Source organism: Limulus polyphemus, unplaced genomic scaffold (genome assembly GCF_000517525.1).
Source record: "Limulus polyphemus unplaced genomic scaffold, Limulus_polyphemus-2.1.2 Scaffold317, whole genome shotgun sequence".
Lineage (NCBI taxonomy): Eukaryota > Metazoa > Arthropoda > Merostomata > Xiphosura > Limulidae > Limulus > Limulus polyphemus.
Window position 1 is genome coordinate 193,700 of NW_013665927.1, and position 24,146 is coordinate 217,845.

Below are 24,146 nucleotides of genomic sequence, written 5' to 3' on the forward strand. Positions count from 1 at the left end.
GCCCTCTAGTAGTCATAAGGTCAAACGGTGATATTGTTGACCATTTCACATTATAGGGGGCCCGGCATGGCCAGGTGGTTAGGGCGCTTAACCCGCAATCTTAGGGTCGCGGGTTCGAATTTCCCTCCCACCAAACATGCTCGCCCCTTTCAGCCATGTGGGCGTTACAACGTGACAGTCAATCCCACTATTCGTTGATAAAAGAGTAAGTAGTCCAAGAATTGACAGTGGGTGGGGATGACTAGCTGCCTTCCCTCTACGATTTCATTGCTAAATTAGGGACGAAATTCAAACCACATTATAGGGAGATTCGATGAAAACCTGACTTTTTTTTATTTTAAAAACATATGTCATTTTCCCATACACTAATACGAAATCATTAAAAGAGTTATGGAAAGTTTAATGAGAATGGAAAGTATCTTCGTTTATACGTTATGTTCGCTTGGATAACATTTTCAACTGGCTGCGTTTACTTAATTGTAAAATTTTAATGAGTGGTTGGAATATTCAAAGTGTGTTTTTAAATCTTTTGATATCACTTTGGACAAAAAAAAACTCTTAACAAAAGCTAAAAAATAACCTTTTGATTCACATATATTTTACAAGTTATTTAAACAGAATTTAATATTTGTTTGTAAGACTCTAACTATAACATCAAAAAAGCGAAAACAAATATGTCATAAATACTATTTGGCTAAGCGCGTTAGTAATACAATGCACGTGCTACATCAAATAGATCAGTTTCAAGTAAATAATTTCCTACAGGCGGCTGTTCAGTGTTTAAAGAGTCCGTGAAATAAAACTTAGATTAAACGTGTTATTATTTTACAAGGGCATCTGTAATCTTATCGATATTCATGCATTTTGAATGTTAGTGAACATTTAATCAGCCTCACCGTTATGGAATAATTACCTTCTGCAATAGGCATTAGTAAAACACTTAAGAGAGTTAGATTTTTATATGTGGTGTTAAATCCCTGGTGTTAAATCTCTCTTCTAGCTCAGTCTTAAAATGACATTTCTTATCTGCCCGCTTCTACCACAGCCTTCCGCCTGCCTGGCTTCAATTCAAATTCTGCTTATTGGTACTAGCAACTGCTCATGAAAGTAACCAGTCAAGCGTGACGTACGTCTGCTGAAACCCATTATGCGAGTGACAAAAATCACCCAAGCTTAAAATGTGTTTAACTTAGACTCCCAATAAACAGATAATCTCGCTCCCATCGTCGACAAAAGCTAGAAGGACACTTTTACTCTTCTACACACTCTTTCTTTTAACAATTGACAAAATCCGGGAGTGAAAAAAATTTACAATGAGAGCGTGCTGAGAACCTTTTTATTTACAGTACGTAGAAAATTCTGGCTGCAAAAGTTTGAAAATCTGGTAACAGCCAGTGAGGTTTTAGAGAAGTGAGTGTGACAAAACTTTGAAAATCTGGTGACAGCTGATGATATTTCCTAATAGTGGGGTGTCAAAATTCTGAAAATCTGGTGACACCTGGTGAGATTTCAGAGTAGTAAGTGTGATAAAAGGATGAAAATATGGTGACAGCCAGTGAAATTTCAGATTAGTGATCATGGCAAAACTTTAAAATTCTGGTAACAGCCAGTGGAAACCTAGGAAAGAGACTGTAGACACTTGTGATTGTTCTTCCATGTAAAACGTCACGGAAAACTTGGGTACACATCAGTTACATGGCGTGTAATATTGAAGTCTGCATAACATTAGCACTTTCAGGATAACAAGTAACATCAATTTTGTGTTTGTTTTTTCACTTTGTTCGTGAAATACTGAATCAAAACTTAAAAAAGCAACAGCAAGTTCCTAAATATTTTTATGTCACTTTCTGACAGAAATTGTTAATATTCCTGAAACAACTTTAAAATGTCAGGGAAGAACATAAAAGCAAGGATTTTAAACAAAGAACACATAAAAACTTTACAGGACACCTAATGAGCTCTAGAAAGAACCAGGAGTGTGGATAGCGTACCCAGCTGCAGATGGAAAATCTAGCAAGGACTTTAAACAAAGGACACATAAAAACATTACAGGACACCTAATGAGCTCTAGAAAGAACCAGGAGTGTGGATAGCGTACCCAGCTGCAGATGGAAAATCTAGCAAGGACTTTAAACAAAGGACACATAAAAACATTACAGGACACCTAATGAGCTCTAGGAAGAACCAGGAGTGTGGATAGCATAGCAAGCTGCAGATCGAAAGTATATGGTTTAAAATAAGTTATGATTTTGAACACAATCCTCATTTTCAGTTGTGGAAGGTTTATAACTGTGAAAACAGCATATAAGCAACGGGTACTGCTGACTGGCTGCCATCTCTCTGGTAACAGATCTAAATTAAGAATAGCTATTCCAGGTTTTTGAGGCCCCGTGTCTTATACGGAATCGTTCAGGTTACATGTAACACTACCAATACGAATTCATTATATATATATATAGCATTTCAAGATCATTATAACTGTAAAAATCAGTAACATTGCAGAGCCAACAGACACGATTTTCTGATGAAGGAATCCTTCAATTGAAACTAAAACTAACCTCAATCCAATCCAGAGAAACATCTTCTACTTTGTAAAGTGAATGCTATAGTTAAGAAAGATAATCCTCCGACTTTTTAAAAAGACCATTGCGATGAAGTGGGACATACTTCCAAGTACAGTTAACAACACAATAAACAAGGATTCAAGTTGACGAAGGCTCGTAAGCTTCCATCACATTTCGCAATCAGCGGATCTTTTCAGGAAGAAGACGATTGAAAAAACTAGAATAACAGCAATCTTCTTCAACCACAAAACTTTCAAGTCTCCTGATGCAGCTGCTATGGACATTTGGGCCTTTAGTTTCCTTAAGCTAATTGGTATTCAAGTCGGTAAGATACATGGGTTAAAGTTTGACCTCAACGTTTTACCAGAAACTTGTTGCAATGGAAATTACGGTGTAGTGTAATAATGCGTAATCAAAATTAGCCACAAATAATATAAGCCAACAACCATCATTATACCGATATAATTATAGGAATTGGAAATTTATTTTTAAGGTATAAACTATAGTTGATAAAAAAATGGCAGAGTTGGGAAGTATAGGGCTAGGTATGGCTTAGTAGTTAGGGCGCTCGACTCGCTAACTAAGGTCAACCACCTGGGTATAAAAATCTTTGGTCTTAGAAAGTTACCGTCCGACATCCCAAACTATAAGAAAAAACGTTGAGAGATATACGCATTTTATCTTCAAAAATGAGCGCCCTCTCTAGTGTAACGTTTGAACTTTATGCTTTAAATAGGAATTAAACGTTTTTCATTACATTCGTAAGCTGAGGAATGAAGATTTGAAAATCTTCAGCAAGTTCATCAGTATTTTTGTAATATGTATGTTCTGGAAAATATGAACATTGAATAAAAACACATAAAATGATTATGTTCATTTCATTACAAAAAAAATCTGCTAAAGATACCATTTCCTAATTCTGCATAATAAACCTAGTATAATAAAGCATCCTAATAAACAAAATATGGTTTTCTAAATCACAAATTACTTAAAACTATTGGGAAGTTGATATCCTTGAAATGTGTTTAAGTTACCTGTAAAAAAAATAATGAAAGATGAATCAATCCAAACCTTTGTCAGAATTTGAATTGTGTTAGATTATATATTTTATTATTAGTTGGTTCTTCTATAATGGAGAGATCTATTGAACCTTTGAATTCCCAGAACTATTTTACAGTCAACGAAGGCAATTGGCCTAGAAATAAATATGCTGAACCATAAAGTGTTTCTTAATTTACGAGCACGTCGAATTTATTTACTTATTAGCAGGGAAGTTTGACTAACTAGAAAAGGAGCTTCTTCTAGTTGAAGTATTGATGTTCCATTTTATCCTCTTTTACTGTTACCAGGTGAAAAGAAACAAAAGATCCATATTGTGAAATCTAAGCTGTAGAACGTGATAGAAAGTTTGTTAGACGTTTCTGTTGTGTAATAATCCATATTTCTGGATAATTGTATCTCTTAAATTCATATTTCAAAAATTCACCCTGTTAAACACAGCCGTATAGAATTTCTACATATATCTTTTAATAGACATTCGATTGGCTTTAGGGTTTTTTGTTTACAGTATCCAGGTAAGTTCAATAAGCCACGAAAGTAATGTATTCAATTTTTCTGGTCAACAATCCAAGCTTTGTCTGCACCCATCTTACAATGATTATATTGAAAGACAGAGAAATAAAACAATATAAAATACATAATTTGATGCCCTAATAGACATATTGCACTTTCTCTTTTCTCAATCTTATTCTTATTAAAGAAACAAACTGTATTTGTAGAATATATATAGTTCACTTCAACTTCAATCACCTGATCGTGTTCTCTTACGAATAATAACGGATGCCCGTCGAATTGTTTTAAACAGTTTGTGTTTTAATTTAGTGTTATAATAAAGTACTTTTATCACTGAATCCTGATAATTTGTAAAAAAATATTAAACACTCAGAAAAAAAGATATTATTCACATAGTTTACTCTTACAACACAATTTTATGCCACAGAATGCAGAATATTAATTTACAGACGTAATATGAACATAAAGAAATTTGAACGCTTCACTTGGTGCCTATAACAAATGGACTACAAAGAAAGGTCTAACACTTAGTGCTTCAAAATTTATTGTTCTATTGTTGAATTGTTGTGATTTGATTTATTTCAGAAAACAAAAGATAAACAATAAAATAAACAAATAATGAAAAAAAGAAAGAATGGCAGAATACTATATTGTAAGCTTGGGGATTGTTTGACTTGGTGATTTCTATATTTTCACAAGTAAATTCCCAATTCTTTCGTTTGTAGGTCACTCATCCAGATCACACTCGTCATCGTTTCAACTTCAGTTGTTTCATGTATATTTCGAGTTCGTATTTAAAAGAAAAAGGTTGCTGACGTGTGTAAAAACAAAACAAAACAAGACCTCAGCACTGGGAGATTAGAGCGCTTGAGCTGGTACTAAAACGTCACAAATACTGCAAATAGATTATTTCTCAGAACACTAGCTTTAACCTTTAGACAAATAATCACGTAACTTGTTGTTTTAAAATCTGGTTGAATTTACCGAACAATAACCTGTATGTTGTATTCCCATACTGAAATATTTTTATGTGTGTTTACTATAGATTTTCCAGCAACACACATAACTGAGGAAGAATACCGGAATATTAAAGAATATTTAACTAATAATACATCTTTTTGGATAAATACACCCTAGCAAGATTTACTAAAAATACCTAGTTTGGATTATAAAATATCCTGGTAAGATTTAACCAAGAATTCACCTTGTTGAGATAAAAATACCCTGGTAAGATTTAACTAAAAATACACCTTGTTTGAATAAAATTACCCTCTGTGAAATTTAACTAAGAATTCGCCTTGTTTGGTTAAAAGATACTTGTTTGGATAAAAGATACCTTGGTAATACTTAATTAAGGATACATCTTGTTGGTATAAAAATATCCTGAAAAGATTTGAGTAAGAATACACCTTGTTCGAATAAAGATACCTTGATAAAATTTAACTAAGAATACATCTTTTTGGTATAAAGATATTTTGTCAAGATTTAACTAAGAATACAGCTTGTTTGTACAAAAAAACTGTGGTAAGATTTTTCTAAGTATATGCCTTGTTGGTATAAAAATACCCTGAAAATATTTGAGTAAGAATACACCTTGTTCGAATAAAGATACCTTGGTAAGATATAACTAATAATACACCTTTTATGAAGAAGACTCTGTGAGATTTAACTAAAAATAGACTTTGTTTGAATAAAGATACCTTGGTAAGATATAACTAATAATACACCTTTTTTGAAGAAGACCCTGTGAGATTTAACTAGAAATATACCTTGGTGAGATTTATCTAAGAATAGATCTCGTAGGGATAAAAAATACCTTGGTAACATTTAACTAAGAATAGACATTGTTTGGTTAAAGATGCCCTAGTGAGTAATGTTTGCCTCAGAATATTTACGATAAAACACACTAAAGAGAGGTACAAATGAAAACTTTCGAAAGTGAAAAGATTAATCTCAAATAAACAGCTGAAGATAACAAAACAACATTATTCATTGGTTTACCTGAATAATTATTTAGTTTTACTGAAGGAGGGTAAACTTAATTGCAAAAAAAAAGGAAGCTTTTAAAGTTTTCTAATGGGACAAAAGAATGAGTAATATACTAGGACTATTGACAGAAATATTGGGTGGAAAATTATTATTGCTTTGTCTAAGACTATTTAGGCCTCATTTAATGATGTTCTTAGCTTAATACTTCATAAGAAAGTCCACTAGAATGTCTGCTTCTCACATGAGCTCGCACAAGGAAGAAAGGTTAAACATTCATTTTTTAAAATTAAATGCATTTGATTGGTGAATTTTTAATAATTTTGAGAGGAGAGGATTGGACAACTGGCTATAAAATATCTTGATTGGTTGAATTGGCAGCAAAAACTATTTTTATCAGAATGTATTTCCTCAAATGTAATCTCATCACTACGAGGGAAAACAATTTCTCTGCAAAACTTGACTTTTACTCAATTTTATCCCGATAATAGGGATGTTGACAACGTGGATTCGTTCAAGATTCTTATCAATTGTATTTATTTAAGAAAATAGTTTGTATAACTGTGTTTAGAGTAAAGCGTTGATTGTTTGTCGTATAGATGAGTAATTTTTATTGACTGAAACATTAAAGCGGTAAGACCCTGTCAATATCAACTAAAGTATAAATAATTTGGAATTCACCTAACATATTCTGAAACGGTGTTGTTGTTGTTGTTGTTTTCAGAACCTCAAGCTGGAAATATTGTATCTGTTATTTGTTTGGAGGTTTTCTAACCAAGTGTATTTGTTTTAACGTTGATTGACTGACTAATCTTTTAACGCTTCATTCTTTTTTTTTAAATATTCCTAACATCTGAAAGCAGTGCAACAAGATAAAAAAGGTGCACGAAGAAATGACTTCACTTACAGTATTTAGCTACTAAAATTAATGTCCTCAGTAAACCCTAACACTTAATAATCAATGGAAATTCCTCTACTTCTTAAACACGTGTGTGATTTGTTGGTACAGGCAGCGAAACGTTGGAAAATAAAGTCTACGTATCACAGAAGTCCCCACAAAGCTTAGAGGTTAATCTGATGACTGCATTTTTTTCTCTATTTCTACAAGAGCTGTGAATTGAAAAATGGCATTAGCACAAAGACACGAGCGATCTTATCACAATATTCCCGATACAAGGAAGTTTATCTGAGGCCAATCGCAGATAATTTGTTGATTTAGGGTTATTTAAGTATTGTTGAATAACATAGATCCTCTTGAAGGTTATACCAAGATAGTAACCCCATCATTCTTCTCGCAGTGTTCTTGCAGCTCCACGTGGCCGACTCTGGCACATTGACGCTTACCGAAACTGTCTCTACACAAAATAAAACACAAAGACACGGTAGCCACTGTCCTGTCTCTGAAGATGTCAGGCAATGTGTTATTCATTAGTCAGTTATAGAACACAGGATTGCCACAAAACACCAGAAAAGCCAAACTTGGACGTAGCAACTGGAACCCTTATTTAAAGCTAGAAGCAGAAAAAAAAGAACGAATAAGTGGGGACAAAAACTAGGGGAACAAAAACCACAATTGCGACATAGCATAGGAAATAATTGCTGAAGTATTCTTAATCATATTACATAACAAATATTTCTCAACAATCTGTAAAATTCGCTTATCTTTTTTCCCCTTAATTATTGATAAAACTAATTATAGTAAAAGTATATTGAAAGGCTTGACGTGCCATTTTAGCTGCACTCGACAGATGTCAAGAAGTATCATCCTTCAATCCTTTGTAAGGAAAAACAAGAAAATGAGAGAAAAACAACAATAACATAGGTTGAGTACGTCACATTATAACGAATTAGGAGCCTTACCACATCGTTACAGTCTATTTCACCACATTCTGTTATTTTCTGTCTGATGATTGTACATCTTGACAATATCTCTGCAGCAAAGTTGCCATTGCAAAAGCCTACGTTGTAAGGTTTTCATGTTCAGAGCACATCCCTCTTTCCTGTTGCTCTCCATCATCCATCTAGTGTATGAATACGACGGTTTCCAGCGCCCATTTCAACATTCCCCTTTGCAGCAAAATCCACAGATGCTGTATCCAATGTCTCGACCAGTATATCTTCGTATAAAATAGCACGAATATCCGTTTCATTCTGCAGCTACTTGAAGTATGCAATGGTTTGACTGATATATCATGGATGCAGCTTGTGTTACTTTTCCAGATGGCGATGCTTTTTTATTATGTTGCGTGGTGTTGCCTGGGGCATGTAGACGGCTTTTGTTACTGAATCGTTCAGAAACGTAAATTCTTACGTATTGAGGGTGCCTGACTTTGTTTACCAGGCTGGGGTTCAAGTTGTTGCATGTCTCTTTCTGATTAGTTCTGGTGCCCCACATTGATTCCTACACCTTTATTTTCTTTGAAATTAAGTATAAGAGAAATTTACTTCTTAGAAATACTAAATCGTTGACTTCAGCACACCTTTATGATCTGAGTGTATGAATATTTGAGCGTCGAAAAGGGTTGTTATATACCCTTGCAAAGGTGATCAATTTTTAGTGCCATCACATTACCTACATAACGTCAAACAATATCAAAATAGTTCATATATATGTGTGTCCTTCCACCATAACTTTATATCGACTGTTGTTGCCATGTGAGTTGCTGATTTTCATATTCCAATTCGTTTTAATATAACATACTCAACCTGTATTTACAAAAAACAAAACAAAAAAACCAGCTTCCATAAACCGAGTTTTTGTATTTAATACCTGTTAACTGGAAAAAAAATATTTAAAAGATAAGAATGTTAAAATTAACGAACTGTCGTTAGTGAAATAAATGTTTGGAAATTGAATCAAATGTAAAAATATCAATAAATGTATGTTTAACAATTAGTAGAACATAAAACATTATATTTTTATTTTATTTAAACAGTTAACGAAGATATTTCGTTTTTGTACTAGTTAATTTAACTTTGAGTTAATATACATCATTTTAATATTTCGTGTGTGATCAGACGATTCCAACTATTTAAGTTAAAATGTCTGATTGGTTGCTGATGGTGAAATTGATTCTGAAAAAAATTTGAACAAAAAATATAATTTTGAAAATGAAGAAAGTGAAACCAAAACTATTATCAAAGTAAATAAATATTAAACAACTCTAAGTGCAGATTATAACGATCAATGACAATAATGGACAAGGGCGTTTGGAACTGTCTAGTTTTATAGCCAGATTTAGTGTGGGTTATAGTTCTATATTATATTATAATTATTTGTAAGTTTTGAAGACATGCAAACTCATTCGACAAGTGTACAATGAATTTATACTTTCAGCTATTCCAGTATTAGTACTCTCACCCGAGCCACTATTTTCCGATACGTGAGGGCCCGAACTATGTCGAAGATTTCCAACGGTAAGCTCTTTGCTGCTGGTACCGATGATCCTGGAGACCGTAGCGGTACATTTGAGACGAAGTCCGTCGGACAGAAAGTGCTCTTGTCGAACTCGGAACTTCAGGCCTAGTACAGAGGCTACCATACTGCCTAAGTAATTAATGTTTGGATATTTGATGATATATCCGGGTCTAGCCTGTGTAAAAGAATGATAATAATAACAAATGGGAAAATAGAAAAGATCTGTAATAGTATTAAGTAATTACAACACTTAATTTTGTTTGTTCCTTGTTGTTGTTGTTTTTCAGAATTTTGCGCCAAAACTACACAGGGATCTCTGATAATATTCGTGTGTAATTTTGAACTGATAGACAGGAGTGAACATAGCTAGTTAACAACATTCACCGCCATCTATTGGGCTACTCTACTATACAATAGTGGCATCAAACAGTCTTTCTTCTAACGCACTTAATGTCCCAAAGTGCGGAGAGCCTTTTTTTTGTAGCAATGGTCACTAAATCATGAATCCTTGGATTCACACTCCGAGCACGTTAACCTTAGGCCATGCCTGGTCCTAAAACACCCAAGCCAGATTTCAATTCTTAAACAGTAATTAAACGTGTGCATATTTTCTAAATTGATCTCAATCTAAGCCACTCGTGGTAATTGACACTAAATTTTCGCAGATTGTATTTCACACATGGGTGTCCGCAAGATATATTACAGAGAGGGCAAAATGACAAAATTACATCAAATATATAAGTAGTAAAAGCAGAGTTTTTAATCTAGGAGGTAAGTGTCCCCCCTTGTGGACGCCTATGATTCCACAAGGAAAACAAAAACAGTACCATAATTTCCCAGGTTACACTAACAACGTTCGTAAAATTGCTCATATAAGTATAATTCTAAATCGGATCAAGTAAACAACAATGGACTTGCAAACTCCTAATGCACATTTATTTAATTGAAAAAAAATTGCCAGTAGAGAGTAAATTACCTTTTTTTTACAGATCTTATGCTGCTAAAATGTATTACTATTCATATTTGTTCCCACATTCCAAAAATTTGCTGAACTGGAAATCTTTGCGTTAATAGACCAAAACTGTTCAAAATTCCTAATTTAAATAGGAAGAAAGAAGGCTTTCAAAATGATCTATCACCCACGATTAAGGCAAATGTGAGCTTTGGAGAAAAGTCCAGTAAACCAATTCACAAACGTATGGTACTAAAACTTGCAAATTGCGCTTTTCACTGAATTAAAAAAAATGTATATATATATATTTATATATTTAGTCACATTTAACAATGCTTGTGAAGGTACCATTTGGTCAACAAATATATTGAATGGGATGAAACATTATTTTAAAATGATACAGTTTCTTCATTTGTGTGTTTTTTCTTAACGCAAAGCTATATAATGGACTTTCGAGCCCCGAATGTCAGAGTTTACCTGTTGTGTTGATAAACTAAATGCAAATATTTTTAATAAATACTAGACTACCCGTTCAAGCTAATTTCAATTTTGCGCCAAAATGAAGGTTTATTTTGAGATAATTTAATTAAATATTTCAATCCATTCGTGTTATTCATAATTCAAGAAAATATTTTTAATTTTGATCGGAGTAAAAGGAAAAACCATTTCATTTTTCAAAAAAGTGAAGTCAGAGTTTTCATGTATTGTGATGAATTAGTTCATTATGTTGTGGTCTTTCTTCTACAAATAACAAACAGTAACACTTTTTCTTCGAATTACCTACCATAACCAAGGCGCATTATTGCGAAATTCTTCAAGATCTTGTTTTTGTCATCTTACGCCTCTTAATGAAGATGGGAACACTGACAGGGAAATAGATTTGAACGAAGAAGTTTCGTAAAGAGCGCGAACGGTAGTGGGATGTAAAATTACTCATGCTAGAAATGGTCATAAAAGTGACCCGAAAAACGGCGCTAACTCGGTAACCCGATTTTAACGAAACTTGTTTTATTCTGTTTCTGTTCTCATTTCTATTATCAATTCATTACAAATATGGCGCTATTGTATACAGATATATCTTTTAAATGGGGCAGAAAGTATTATTTTTATTTATACTAGTATGTTATGGTTGTGTTTATAGACCTGTAATGTTTTGCAAATGCAATAGACCCACCCCCCAGTGGCACAGCGGTATGTCTGCGGACTTACAACACTAGGATCCGGGTTTCGATACCCGTGATGGGCAGAGCACAGATAGCCCATTGCGTAGCGTAATTACAAACAAACAAAGCAATACCCCCCCCCCCTTCCAGTGGCTCCGTGGTAAGATCATGTTCTTATACGCTAAAATCGAAATTCATAACTACGGTTGGCACGGCGAAGATAAACTATGGTCTACACTTGCTCTTAGACAAGCAGACGAGCATAAGCAATAAAAGTTACTATTAAATTTCTATTTAATATGCTAACTTATTTAAATAATTGGGTTTCTTTTGTATTGAGAGGCGAGAGTTGGAAACGTATATAAGTAAAAACTACAATTGTTCTACTAATGATCACATTTCTAGCCTAATCGTTAGTGTTGTAGACAACTGAGTTATGCGTAAGCGTGGGGATGATCAGAGAAAAAATTGAGTTACGCTATAAATATTGAAAGGTAGCCATGTGCATCATGATGAAAGAATACGTGATAAGTTAATATTTGCCGTTTGTAGAAGAATGTTTTGTTATATTCATTGTTATTGACATTTTCATGAGCAGAATGATTAAACACGGAAATAGAATAATCATCAGAAAATAACTAGTCTGTCGAACGTTATACTTTAAGAACAGTATTTCTCCTTCCTCATGATTAGTTTTGATGCAGCTCGTCGAACAATATAGGCTAGAGAATATTCGAATACTTGAACAAGAGGAGCAAGCATTGTAACCCACAAAGATTAAATGTATTGCCCATCATTTCTAAGAAAGCAATATACTCTGTTTTGCATTAGTGGGTTATGAATGGGTGAATCTTTGGATCGCTGAGGAAGTTAACAATATTCTACATCAAGTTATCCAAGCTTAACGACTGTGTCTATAACAAAAGTAAGTGATTTTAACTAAACCAGTTATTTCGGCGCTCATTCAATACATAAACAGTTTTCACTTAAGGACTAGATTACTCCCGTATAGTTTATCATTTTTCACAAGGACGACATTGACGTTGCTTTACATTATTCGCATTCGAGAGCGGTTGCTTGCATGGAATCAGGATGAATTGCTTCCTTTAAAGTCGACATGACAAATAAATTATTCAATCAGTGTATTGTTGTCAATGTTTACATCCTGTAAATTGAAAGGTAGTCATGGCAATCCTTTTGAAAAAAACGTAGACTTTACAAACATTCATTAGTGATATGCCAGGTAATAAAGAAGTGTTAAGCTTTGGTGTTGAGTATTGCTAGTAATGCTTTAAGCTCAGTGCTTATTATTCCAGATTACGTCGCGAGAGTTTTTCTTATTTATTAAACAACAGTTTAATACTTTGACGGATTTATATTTTATTGTGTGACGTAGCTCTAAAAGTTACGTTTTTCTTCTTGAATTTTCGAAAATTTGTAGCTTCATTATTCTCGAGCGAGAGAAACGGTATTCCTTTGTCGAGAAAAATATTCCTCGCTGCTTTTAAGCAAATAAACATGTTGAAACCGATGAACCGTTTTACCATTTGTATTTACAGCTGATTAGATTTAGTTGTTTACAGAAAATAATTAATGGACCTTTACAATATTAGCTGTGTCTTTACAACAGTTTGCAAGAAAATGATTAAATAAATTTAAAATTCCAGTCTTCAGTTAATTCTCAGAAATAGCAAATATGAACTAGTGGATACAAGAAAAGTTGCTGGTTTGAAGTGAAAATGTCCATTAATGTACAGCATTTTCGCTTAAGATGAAAGATTGCTCAGTGAGAGAATGGTGGCTATGCTTACGTCATTTTTATTGACGTATGGATGAGCGTTTACAGCTGAGGGTAAATCACAGCTGCCTCGAAGTCTCCAAGGTTTAAAGACTATTAACTCAAAGCTCTTATAAACCAAGACAAGGTATTAGTTACTTATCATATCATTACACATGACCTTTGAATTTCATTTTAAGGAAGACGTGAAAGTTATATTAAGAAGACGGCTCAGCGAAAACAAAGAGCAAACGTAACAGGATGTAAAATATCCGGACACATTTTCCAAGCACGTTCTGGTACTTGTAATTTAAGTATCACGTATGATTACTACCTTCTTTTCATTGATGAACCACTGCAGCTCAGCAGGCCTAACGTCTATGGCCGACGTACAATTCACATCCACGACATCCCCCACACGGTAACGGGTCTGACCACCACTGATCTTCGGTCCAGCTTCATTGTTGACGATTGAAGCTGCAAATTGTAGAGTCAGTGAAAATATTTCTATCAAGACAAGAGTATTAATGTTTGAAATTGGAATATTAATAAAACAAAGAAGTTGACGCAGCTTGGGAACGAAGTGTGTTCCAAATAAAATATAATTTATTATACGGTACACGCGTGAATACTGTGGAGATAGTGGAGATATCCAAGCTAAACAGATATATCTTATTAACTTAAGAAAATGGCTAATAGCCTACAGTAAACTGTTAATAATTTTGAGTTATATGTTATATCTCATGTTCAGATTCAAACATTTTATTAATACGAGATTATAATTTTGTATTTTTAATTCTTTATGTAGATTCAAGTGTCTTTCTGCAACTTCAAGAGAAATTGTAACTTATATAGTTTTATGCAATTATTAATTATTCGCGATCCTTCCAGCACTTTCAAGCTGTCTATGTTAATTTTAGAACGTTTGTAACTGAATGTACGAGCCACCTTAAAATTAGCAAATATAAATTTTCATAAAGTCATGATACTATGTTTAATAATTAATGTTTTTTGAAGTAAAACTTAAATGAATGAACTCAAATGCAAATTTTTTATTGTTGGGAAGATCAGTGCATCACTAGCTATTTAAAGTTAATCTTATTATACTTTGTTCTTTTTGTGTTTATTTTCAATTCTTTTTTTCGAGATATTTTGATTAATTCGGGTTTTAATTTCATTGTACTTTAAATACGCGAATAACTAAAAGGAATGGGCTATAATAAAAACCCAGTTTTTTATTTATTATTTCATTTTTTTGTTCAGCATATCAAATTAGTGTTGGGTTTTTAGCCGTCCTCTCTTATCAATCTCAAGTCAAACGCGAAAACACAAATGAGCCATAGTTAATATGTATATAAGATAAAAAATCAACAACGTTAATTGTATGTGTGAGGCAAAACAAACATATATCTAAAACAGTTGAAGCCCACAAAAATTGAAGTTCCTCTAATGTACAAACAAACTATTTCCACACATACACACAGACACACACACACACACACACACACACATACATATATATCCACCATTACATACGATCTGGAGTCGCTGTCTTCAGTCGCTCACCAATTACTGTTTCTTCACTGTGGCTGTAGTAGTCTTGAGAAATAGTCGCCGTACATCGCACTTTCATCACGCCTTGATTAAAATTGTTGAGGGTTACGTGAAACTGTAGACTTAAGACAGCGCTTTCTAATCCGTCAACGTAGCGTTCAATTTGCATGGGTGTCAAGAAACGTTCATCAACCTAGTTGTAGCATAAGAAAACAGTGTAAATTAACAGATTCTGATCAAGTCACGAGTAATAAAGATCTCTGAATCTTTATGCTAGTGTTTCTTCCCCTTCATTTCCTGCTTTTACTGAAAGCCTCCGAAGTGGAGGCGTGCTTTTGATCTAATTCACTATATTTACACCGCTTCTTCAGAAAGTAGATACTGCAAGGCAACATTAAATTTACCAGTTTCATGGTTAGCCCTGGATTTATTTTCTCATTAACTCTTATTAGTTTAATATTATTTTCATGGATTGATTTTACATTAGACCTTGCCTATACGGAAATTAATATATATATATCAGAATATATCTAATTTATTACTTGCCACCATTAATAAGTCCAGAAGGCGACCTATAACAATGCGATTCGTATTACAAGGCGCTAATAAAGTTCTTCGTTTAATTTCGAACTGGTATTGAAATATTGGACTTGAACGTGGACTAAAACGTAGGTCAAAAACCCCTAGGGTTCATGTTCATCCTCCTTAATTTTGAACTTCTGACTAGAAGGAGAGCAACAACATCTACCGGCTTTGTCCGGATATTTAAATCAAATAATGAGAACGACTGTCGCTTTTTTACGCGCCTATAGCTGAAAATAGAGCGTTTACAGAAGCATTACATCTCGGAACTTGGATCGTTCCGTCCGCAACCGTACACTCTAACCACTAGGCCACACCTGGCAGGATCTAATAACGAAACCATTGAATATATTTTCGTTTAAATTGTTGCCATTGAAAGTATACACGCTTCTTCACACCAGACATTAAATAGGCGATGAACGGAGTTACAGGATTACAAACTATGAACCAAAGTTTCTCACAGTCAGGTGGACACTCACTAGACTGGTCAGATAATTTTTAATCTTTGAAAAGATAACTGACAATATGGAAAAAAAATTAACAAGTTACAACTAAGTTGAAATGTAAACCGTACATTGGTATTGCAGTGTTTAAGTTAATAAGTACTCTTAAAACCACGTAGTAGCGAAGTGGTGTATTTCGTAACTTCACTAGCAGGATTATGATAAATGCCCCTTGATTTATCTAAACGACATAATACTGTAAACAAGCAACTAATAACTACATAGGATTTGAAATTTGCATTTGAAGTTCAATGCTTCTCAATGCTCTGTATAAATTATAACTTATGCTGTAATTCCAGGAAACTTAAAATTATTCAGCTGCTGCCAAGAAAAACCTATTTACTTTGCTGAAAATTCTCGAAACCAGCTGGGTCCAATTTCTATTGACCCATAATTGGTACTTTTATAGAAGAAATTGCCGGTAGCTTCAGAATCCAAAGATTTCGAGAATAGAGACGGATATCTAATTAAGTGTGATTATCTGTGTTAAGTTATATTAGAAGAATTGTTCGATTTAAAATCTGTTGTAATCTTAAAGATAACAGATTCACTGACTTCTTAAAAAAAGTCAGGAAAACTAAGATATATGTTCTTATCTAAAATGCAAGCCCGTATGTAGCAAAACAATAATATTCAGTTTTCTACGGAACTACTATAATAACATAGCACGCGCGTATTGTTTGTTTTATAGCAAAGCCACATTGGGCTGTCTGCGATGTCCACCGCGGGGATTCGAACACCGGATTTTAGTGTTGTAATTCCGAAAAATTACCGTTGTTCCACCGGGGACATTACATGCATAATTTTTACATTAATCATTTATTTGTATATGAGATCGTAGAACCTTGTTCTTGTAGAGATCAGTCTCCACTTTTAACAGTACCAGTAATGCCAAAGTGGCGTATATTTCCTTTTTCCTACATGTGCCTCTTCAAGACAAATTAATTCACTCAGACCCTAAATCTGACCATTATAATAATTTAAAGTTGCCACGGGATGTAATTAATGTTAGAAACCCTCACGTTTATCGCCAAGCCCTTAAAGTAACATAATAAATATATTTTATTGATATTGCTTTAAATGGTTACCAGTTTCATTCTTCTTAGATTTTTTCGAGGCGTCTTGTGTATTCTGTACTTGAGTTATTCTACTACAGGAACCTGCAGCAGTATCATTTTAACACTCTCTGTTTGTTAATTAAGTTGAATATAATACATATATTGACTGACGATTAAAATTAAATTCTAGCAGTTGCTCTTACGAGTACATTTGGGATATGTCAAGAGGTCAAACAGATGCTCATACCTTCTATTTAACTTTTCTATCGAGTCATAAAAAAAATTCGGTCGTCGCACTTTAGAGATTTCAATCATTCTAACGCAAACACAGTATTGACTAAACCCTTCAAAACACGAACAAAAAAAATGTAGCTTTCGTAATCTCCAGAAGAGAGTGTAAGAACATATTACCAGTGAGGATGGCTATATTGGATTCTCGAGGTGGATCTAAGGATATAAGAACGGGAGCAATTGACCTATTGTACGTTTTCTGTTTGCCATCTCTTCGGATATGTTTGTGAATCAATAAAATAAATGACAAAATTCCACTCTGTCACTCTGGATATATCGAAAATGTTGCTGGACGAACATTTAATATTGATTCACTGTAAACATTTTGAAAAAACATTGCTGTGTGCATACTTAAAGAAGGTTTACTATCCACATTCCAGCTTCCCGCCGTATTAAAGCTGAATATCAGTTTATTGTCCACATTAATAAAAACAAAAAAACTGCTATATTTTCCGTATCCAATACCGAATCAGTATCCACATTCTCAAACAATGTTACTTTTGTGAATAATAAATGGTAATTTACTATCTACAGTAAAGTGCATTGCTGTATAAATACTTAATATCAATACACTGTACACACTTAAAACATATTGTGGAAATATTGAATATATATTTATTTATCTACAGTTTTTTTAAAAGAAATACGTCAGATTACTCTTCACATTTTAGTGCATTGCTCTGTGAATACTTATTACCAATTCACTGTCCATAATTTTAGCGTATTCCTGTATGGAACGTAAATACCGGTATACTTCGTAACCACATATTTGTCTGTTAGTGTGATACCAAATATCTGTTTGTTCTCTACCCCTTAGTGTATTTGTTGCTGTTCACTGTCCATAATTTTGTGTATTTCTGTATGGGACATATTCCGATTTACTACGTAACCAAATATTCAAATATTTGTGTATTAGTGTGATATTAATTATCTGTTTATTAGCTACGTTTCAGTGTATTTTTACGTCTTGCTGTCCTCAGTTTTATGTATTTCTGTATGGAACATGTTCCGGTTTACTGCGTAACCAAATATTAGTGTATTAATCTGATACTAAATACCTGTTTGTTATCTACCCCTTAGTGTATTTACTGCTGCTCACTGTCCATAATTTTGTGTATTTCTGTATGGAACATATTCCGATTTACTACGTAACCAAATATTTGTGTATTAGTGTAATATTAATTATCTGTTTATTAGCTACGTTTCAGTGTATTTTTACGTCTTGCTGTCCTCATTTTTATGTATTTCCGTATGGAACATGTTCCGGTTTACTGCGTAACCAAATAGTTGTCTATTAGTCTGATACTAAATACCTGTTTGTTAGCTACTTTTCAGTATATTGCTGCCGTTCACTGTCCACATTTCAAAATAATACTGAATATCAAGAAAAAATAGCTTACTCACCGGCTGACCATTTATTGACCAGGACAACACTGCTACTGGTTTCGATGGTCTAGATTTACAGGTCAGGTTTACATACTCACCAATGTCATACATTCGGTCTATTCCATCAATTATGGGTTTCCCCTCTGGCAACACTGTAAAACAGATGGAAATTTTAAACAATTAGCATGAAAAATTTAGCAACACAAGTGCACTAAGTAACTCTTCGAAACACACGAACAAGAACGCTACATCTCTGCATTCTAGCTTTCAAATGGAGAAAATGGAGAAATGCACTACTATGGTCTTGTTTATAGAAAGAAGAACACAAAGATAGTCATAATTTAGTTTTTGGTGTCAGTGGAGAGAAAAATAACACACACATATATATATATATACTACTGGTTGAAGTTGGGCTTTCAGGATTATGTGAAGTTAACATAAACATCTCTCAAGTATTGTTTTTAACACTTTTACGACTTATTACCAACCTAGTTTCCCACTACACGATATTAATATATATAATACCATTATCAGTAGTAAATAAAAAAAACCGAAGTTACGACTTTGACATCATATCTGGTTCTTATACTTCCTTATTAATCTCCACAGCCAAGAAGCCCAACCTCTCCCTTTTACATGTGTGTGTGTAGAAGTCGCACTTAGTCGTACGTTTATTGTACATAGTCATACTTAGACGTACGTTTACCGTTCGAAGTACATAGTCACGCTTAAACGTACGTTTATTGTACATAGTCATACTTAGACGTACGTTTATTGTACATAGTCATACTTAGACGTACGTTTACCGTTCGAAGTACATAGTCACGCTTAGACGTACGTTTGAGCTCGGACGCTCATTTTTCACGATAATAGAAAAACATTGTCCTAGATGTTGGTTACTTTGCCACACAATGAAAGGAAGTTTCGTAGGCTTAGTTTAAGAACAGAGTTCTAGGTAAACCTCAACTCGTGTGTTTCCTGATAAGTTTTTCAACCGAAAAGACCAGTTAATCTCTTTCTATCGAAAGAGATTTGTAAACGTGCTTCTCGTTCCATTCTCAGAATTACCAAACTTTTCAAGCCAATACTTCTCTGTAAACATCTTTACATTACATTACTTGTATTCAAATACACTGAAGTATTATTAGTGAGTTATTGCTAAGTCATTTAGCATTCTACTTTGGCAGAACTTTCATAAATCAAAAGTTTTAGTGTAACAAGTTTATATTATTATTGGAGAGTATTAAAAAAAATATGTCAAATGACACTACAGTATTTCAGCCACACACGCGTGGACGTTTTAACTGAAGTATTACTGTGGAATTCATTACGTTCAGAATTTAGCTGAATATGTCACATTTGATTAATACATGTATAAAAAATATATATATTCTCTACGTTCATTATAATTGAAAGTCTAATTTGGTCCAAAATGTTTTCGTGTGTTAGCTCGAAACTGTAACACGTTTTTTGTTGTTGTTTTTTTAAACAATAGATAATGTATTCAAATAAAATGAAACCATCCGGCAGAGAATCATAACAGATAATGGTGAATTTAATAAGCGGTGGTGAAATTTAGTAACAGAGGGCTGGAGTAATTGCACTTTGCGAGTGAATTTGTCGATTTTTTTTTTAATATCGAATAAACCTCTGTTTCCACATACAATGACAGACGTTAGATTCTGAAGCACTGCCGTCTTATGAAGATATTGACCACAGTAAAATCGAAGCTGCTTTTTTTTTCACCTTGTATTCCCGCTGCTAAAAGCCATCCATTACGAAGTGTGGTGTATTTATCTTATAGGCGGACACAGAAAAAAAAATAAGAATACTGGGTAACATGCCAAACTACGGAAATATGACACTTTATTATAAGAAACGTCATCACTTGCTCCGTACTTTCTTTTTCGTCTATTACACTTTAAGCAGCAAATAGTTTCAAATTTGTAGAGGACGAAGGTAAAAACAATTAAAGCAGAGCTTTTGCATCCTTTGGATATTGAAAATCTTTAAGCAGGCATTGTGTTAGGCTTAAAAATCGTAATGAAATATGTTATACGTCATGCTTCTTGCAGGAAAGATTGACTTGAACAGTTTTATCATAGTTTAATGTATTTGATCATTTTTATTACTGTAAAAACATATGCGTTGAAATAGCCACGTATAGCTTTTTTTAGTCATATAGCTAAATTTAGGCTTCTGATTTAGGGGGCAATTTTTAGTATCACTTAAAAACTGATAATATAAGGGTTAGTTGGAAGGTTAGTTGAAAGATTAATTGGAATGTTAGTTGCCTGAACACTTCGATTTCTTCTGTGAAGATAAAGTTTGATTTAGCAGCACTGAAGTTTATTGGTTATTTCTCAGTCTATGTGCAATAGTCATGTGCTGTTTACATATATTCACACATTAATCTGAAAGAGTTGAACATTTAAAAAGATATAGTATGCAGCTCTAGGGCAACTAAGTGTTAATCTACCCAATTCATCATTAAATGACATTAACACTATTTTTCCAATTTATAAAGAGTTTTTAAAGCATTGCAACGAGTCTTTGTTCTAGATCTTTGTACAAGATCAAGATCAAAACTGGTTTGATTATTTTTAGATTGTTGTCCAACAAGAGAACTGAATAGACAAAGAAAAGATTATATGCGAATTTAAGGATTAGGTTTAGACACCGTGTATAGTCGATTTTATTAATAAAAATATTTTTGAGAATAAGTCTTTTATATATGCTAGGTCTATATCGAACATCAAGTTCAGGGTTTTTAGAAACTTGGTTTGTCCTTACTAAGTGTTAATTGTTACTTTGGAAGCTACAATGCAAAAACAGTTTAAAATAATCTGCACTTGTAAAGTTATAGGCATGATAGGGTAAAAACAATGTTATAAAGTAGTGGTAATCGCCCTCCTAATTTCATTGTTATGCAAATTAGGCATCTTATAATCAGTCATGTCATCTGAAATACAAATGATTCGTCATTTATTATAGCCAGAAACATAATTCTGTAAACAATTTTATATCATTTATCTCTTGAAAATGAATCACAGTGTTCGAAATGTTCCAAATTATCTGTAAAAAGACATTTGTGTTTCTCTCTCGTGTGGGAAGCCATCAGACAATTGGATGTTAGCCAATCATAACAGGTAGTTGGACATAGTCCTAGAAGTGTCGATATCAGAATGTGTAACTGCTCAATCCAATAGTAACATTACTCGGACAACTAAGAAAGGCATATACCATCACTTAAAACACAAAAAGATTACCATGTCACTCGATACTAGCTCAACGCAATAGTAGGATACATTTTTACACAAGATTAGCGTTCACTTTTAGCTAGATAAAAAGCGTATACTCATTTGAAGATAATCTGGAATCAGATCCAACGTCAGTTTAAAGTAGGAGCGTGACACATATGGCGGTGGTAGACGTATGATTTGACCAGAATAAGTATTGACAGACATATTGACCATTCCATCGTGCGTAATTGGTACAATTAATGTCACACATTATAGGGATCTCATCGTACGACCTTTTGTATTAACATATGTTGGTGAAATTGTCCTTGACATCAGGATATTCGATGATAACGCTACCCCTCCACAATCTGCTAAACTTGATGACATATTTCTTGAAGAATAGGAGATTGGACGAATGAAGAGGTCTGCACACTCACCGGACTCCATTCTGATTACACGCGTATGGGGTGTTCATGGAAGTGGTGTTGAGTTCCATCAAGTGACTCCAGACATTAGACACGCATTGGAAATAGCTCTTCAGAGGATAGATCAAGGGCACTTCTTGGCCTAGATGTCATCAACGCCGCTCTGATTTTAAACACGCAACGTCGGTGCAAGGCTGCCCTTTCTGTTCAGGACGACCACACTCCATATTGAAGTGAAAGCTATAACATGTCCATTTACGAGCGTAAGTTCGATTAATAATAATTTGCCTTTCAAATCACGTGACGGATATAATATAAGATACATAAAAATAAACTGAAGGAGATGATTGAAAATATTATGGTTAAAATATCATAAATACCAATTATCCTTTAATTGTTTCGTGTTGTAGATCTTACTACTCAAGACTTAATAATATTAAATCAAACAAATTTAATTAGAGAATTTATAAAAGCAACATTACCTATAAACAAATGATAAACCAGGTTCGAATAAGCCCCCCAATGGCACAGCGGCATGTCTATGGACTTACAACGCTAGAAACCGGGTTTCGATACTCGTGATGGGCAGAACACAGATAGCACTTTGTGTAGCTTTGTGCTTAACTACAAACAAACTAACTAAACAATGATATCGAAAAGAGTGATTTAAAAATATATTACATCAGTAGAGAATTTGTATGTATCTAAACCACCTAAAATAGAACTGCCTTTTCCAGTATTTTGCTAGATTACCTGATTTTTTTTTTCGTATTTTGAAGAAATGTTACACAAAGAAAAAGAATGACAAACCCGTGTAATCTCGCATAGACAACCATGGCAGTTCCATTCAATCAGAACACGCCAAAACCCAAACGAGTTTTACTGTCTTTCTCTCTACTCGATTATCTCTGGAACACCTTGACAGATGGAGATGAAAAAACAAAACATAAAGACGAAACGAGCCACAATCTCAAATGAAATGTTGTTTTCTGACAGTATTTTTTAAAGGAAGTTTAAAGAGCATACTACCTACCGCTATAATCGTCGATTCGGATGCCACGAACTGTCTAATAAAGTATACAAGAAAAATATGACTCCTCTTTGGATCAGATGAATTTTAATCGTTTCTTTACTTAAATACTTTAAAGGATTTTATATCTTTCATATAGAAAGGATTAGAAAATCTGTAATTAAAACATTTTATCAACAAACAGTTATCTGTTTGCATTCTTAGCTTTGTTTTTGTTGAATTTCTTGCAAAGCTACTCGAGGGCTATCCGCGCTAGCCGTCCCTAATTTTGAAGTGACAGACTGGAGGTAAGACAGATAGTCAATAGCATCCATGGCCAAATCGTTGACTACTCTAATCAAATAGTGGGATTTGTTAACCCGCAACCTATGGTCCCAACCTTCGATTTTATTTTGGTGGTAACAGTTTGTTTGTTTAGAATTTCTTGCAAAGCTACTCGAGGGCTACCCGCGCTAGCCGTCCCTAATTTTGAAGTGACAGACTGGAGGTAAGACAGATAGTCAATAGCATCCATGGCCAAATCGTTGACTACTCTAATCAAATAGTGGGATTTGTTAACCCGCAACCTATGGTCCCAATCTTCGATTTTATTTTGGTGGTAACAGTTTGTTTGTTTAGAATTTCGCGCAAAGCTACACGAGAG

At 33.8% G+C, this 24,146-nt stretch overlaps 1 protein-coding gene across 3 annotated transcripts in view; it reads right to left on the reverse strand.

The window, feature by feature from the left end:
- Window positions 1-4,110: 4,110 nt before the first annotated feature.
- Window positions 4,111-24,146, reverse strand: part of LOC106457325 — a 105,080-nt gene continuing 85,044 nt past the window's right edge. The window contains exons 4-8 of one of the 3 annotated variants that reach the window (XM_022383198.1): window positions 18,825-18,958; window positions 14,999-15,179; window positions 13,767-13,909; window positions 9,484-9,715; window positions 4,111-7,633 (exon numbers count right to left, since the gene is read on the reverse strand). In XM_022383198.1, the coding sequence (XP_022238906.1) occupies window positions 7,551-7,633; window positions 9,484-9,715; window positions 13,767-13,909; window positions 14,999-15,179; window positions 18,825-18,958 (773 nt within the window). In that variant the 3' untranslated portion in view covers window positions 4,111-7,550. Of the gene's footprint in view, window positions 7,634-9,483; window positions 9,716-13,766; window positions 13,910-14,968; window positions 15,180-18,824; window positions 18,959-24,146 lie in introns of all 3 variants that reach the window. The other 2 variants (XM_022383197.1, XM_022383196.1) reach the window with 2 other exon arrangements.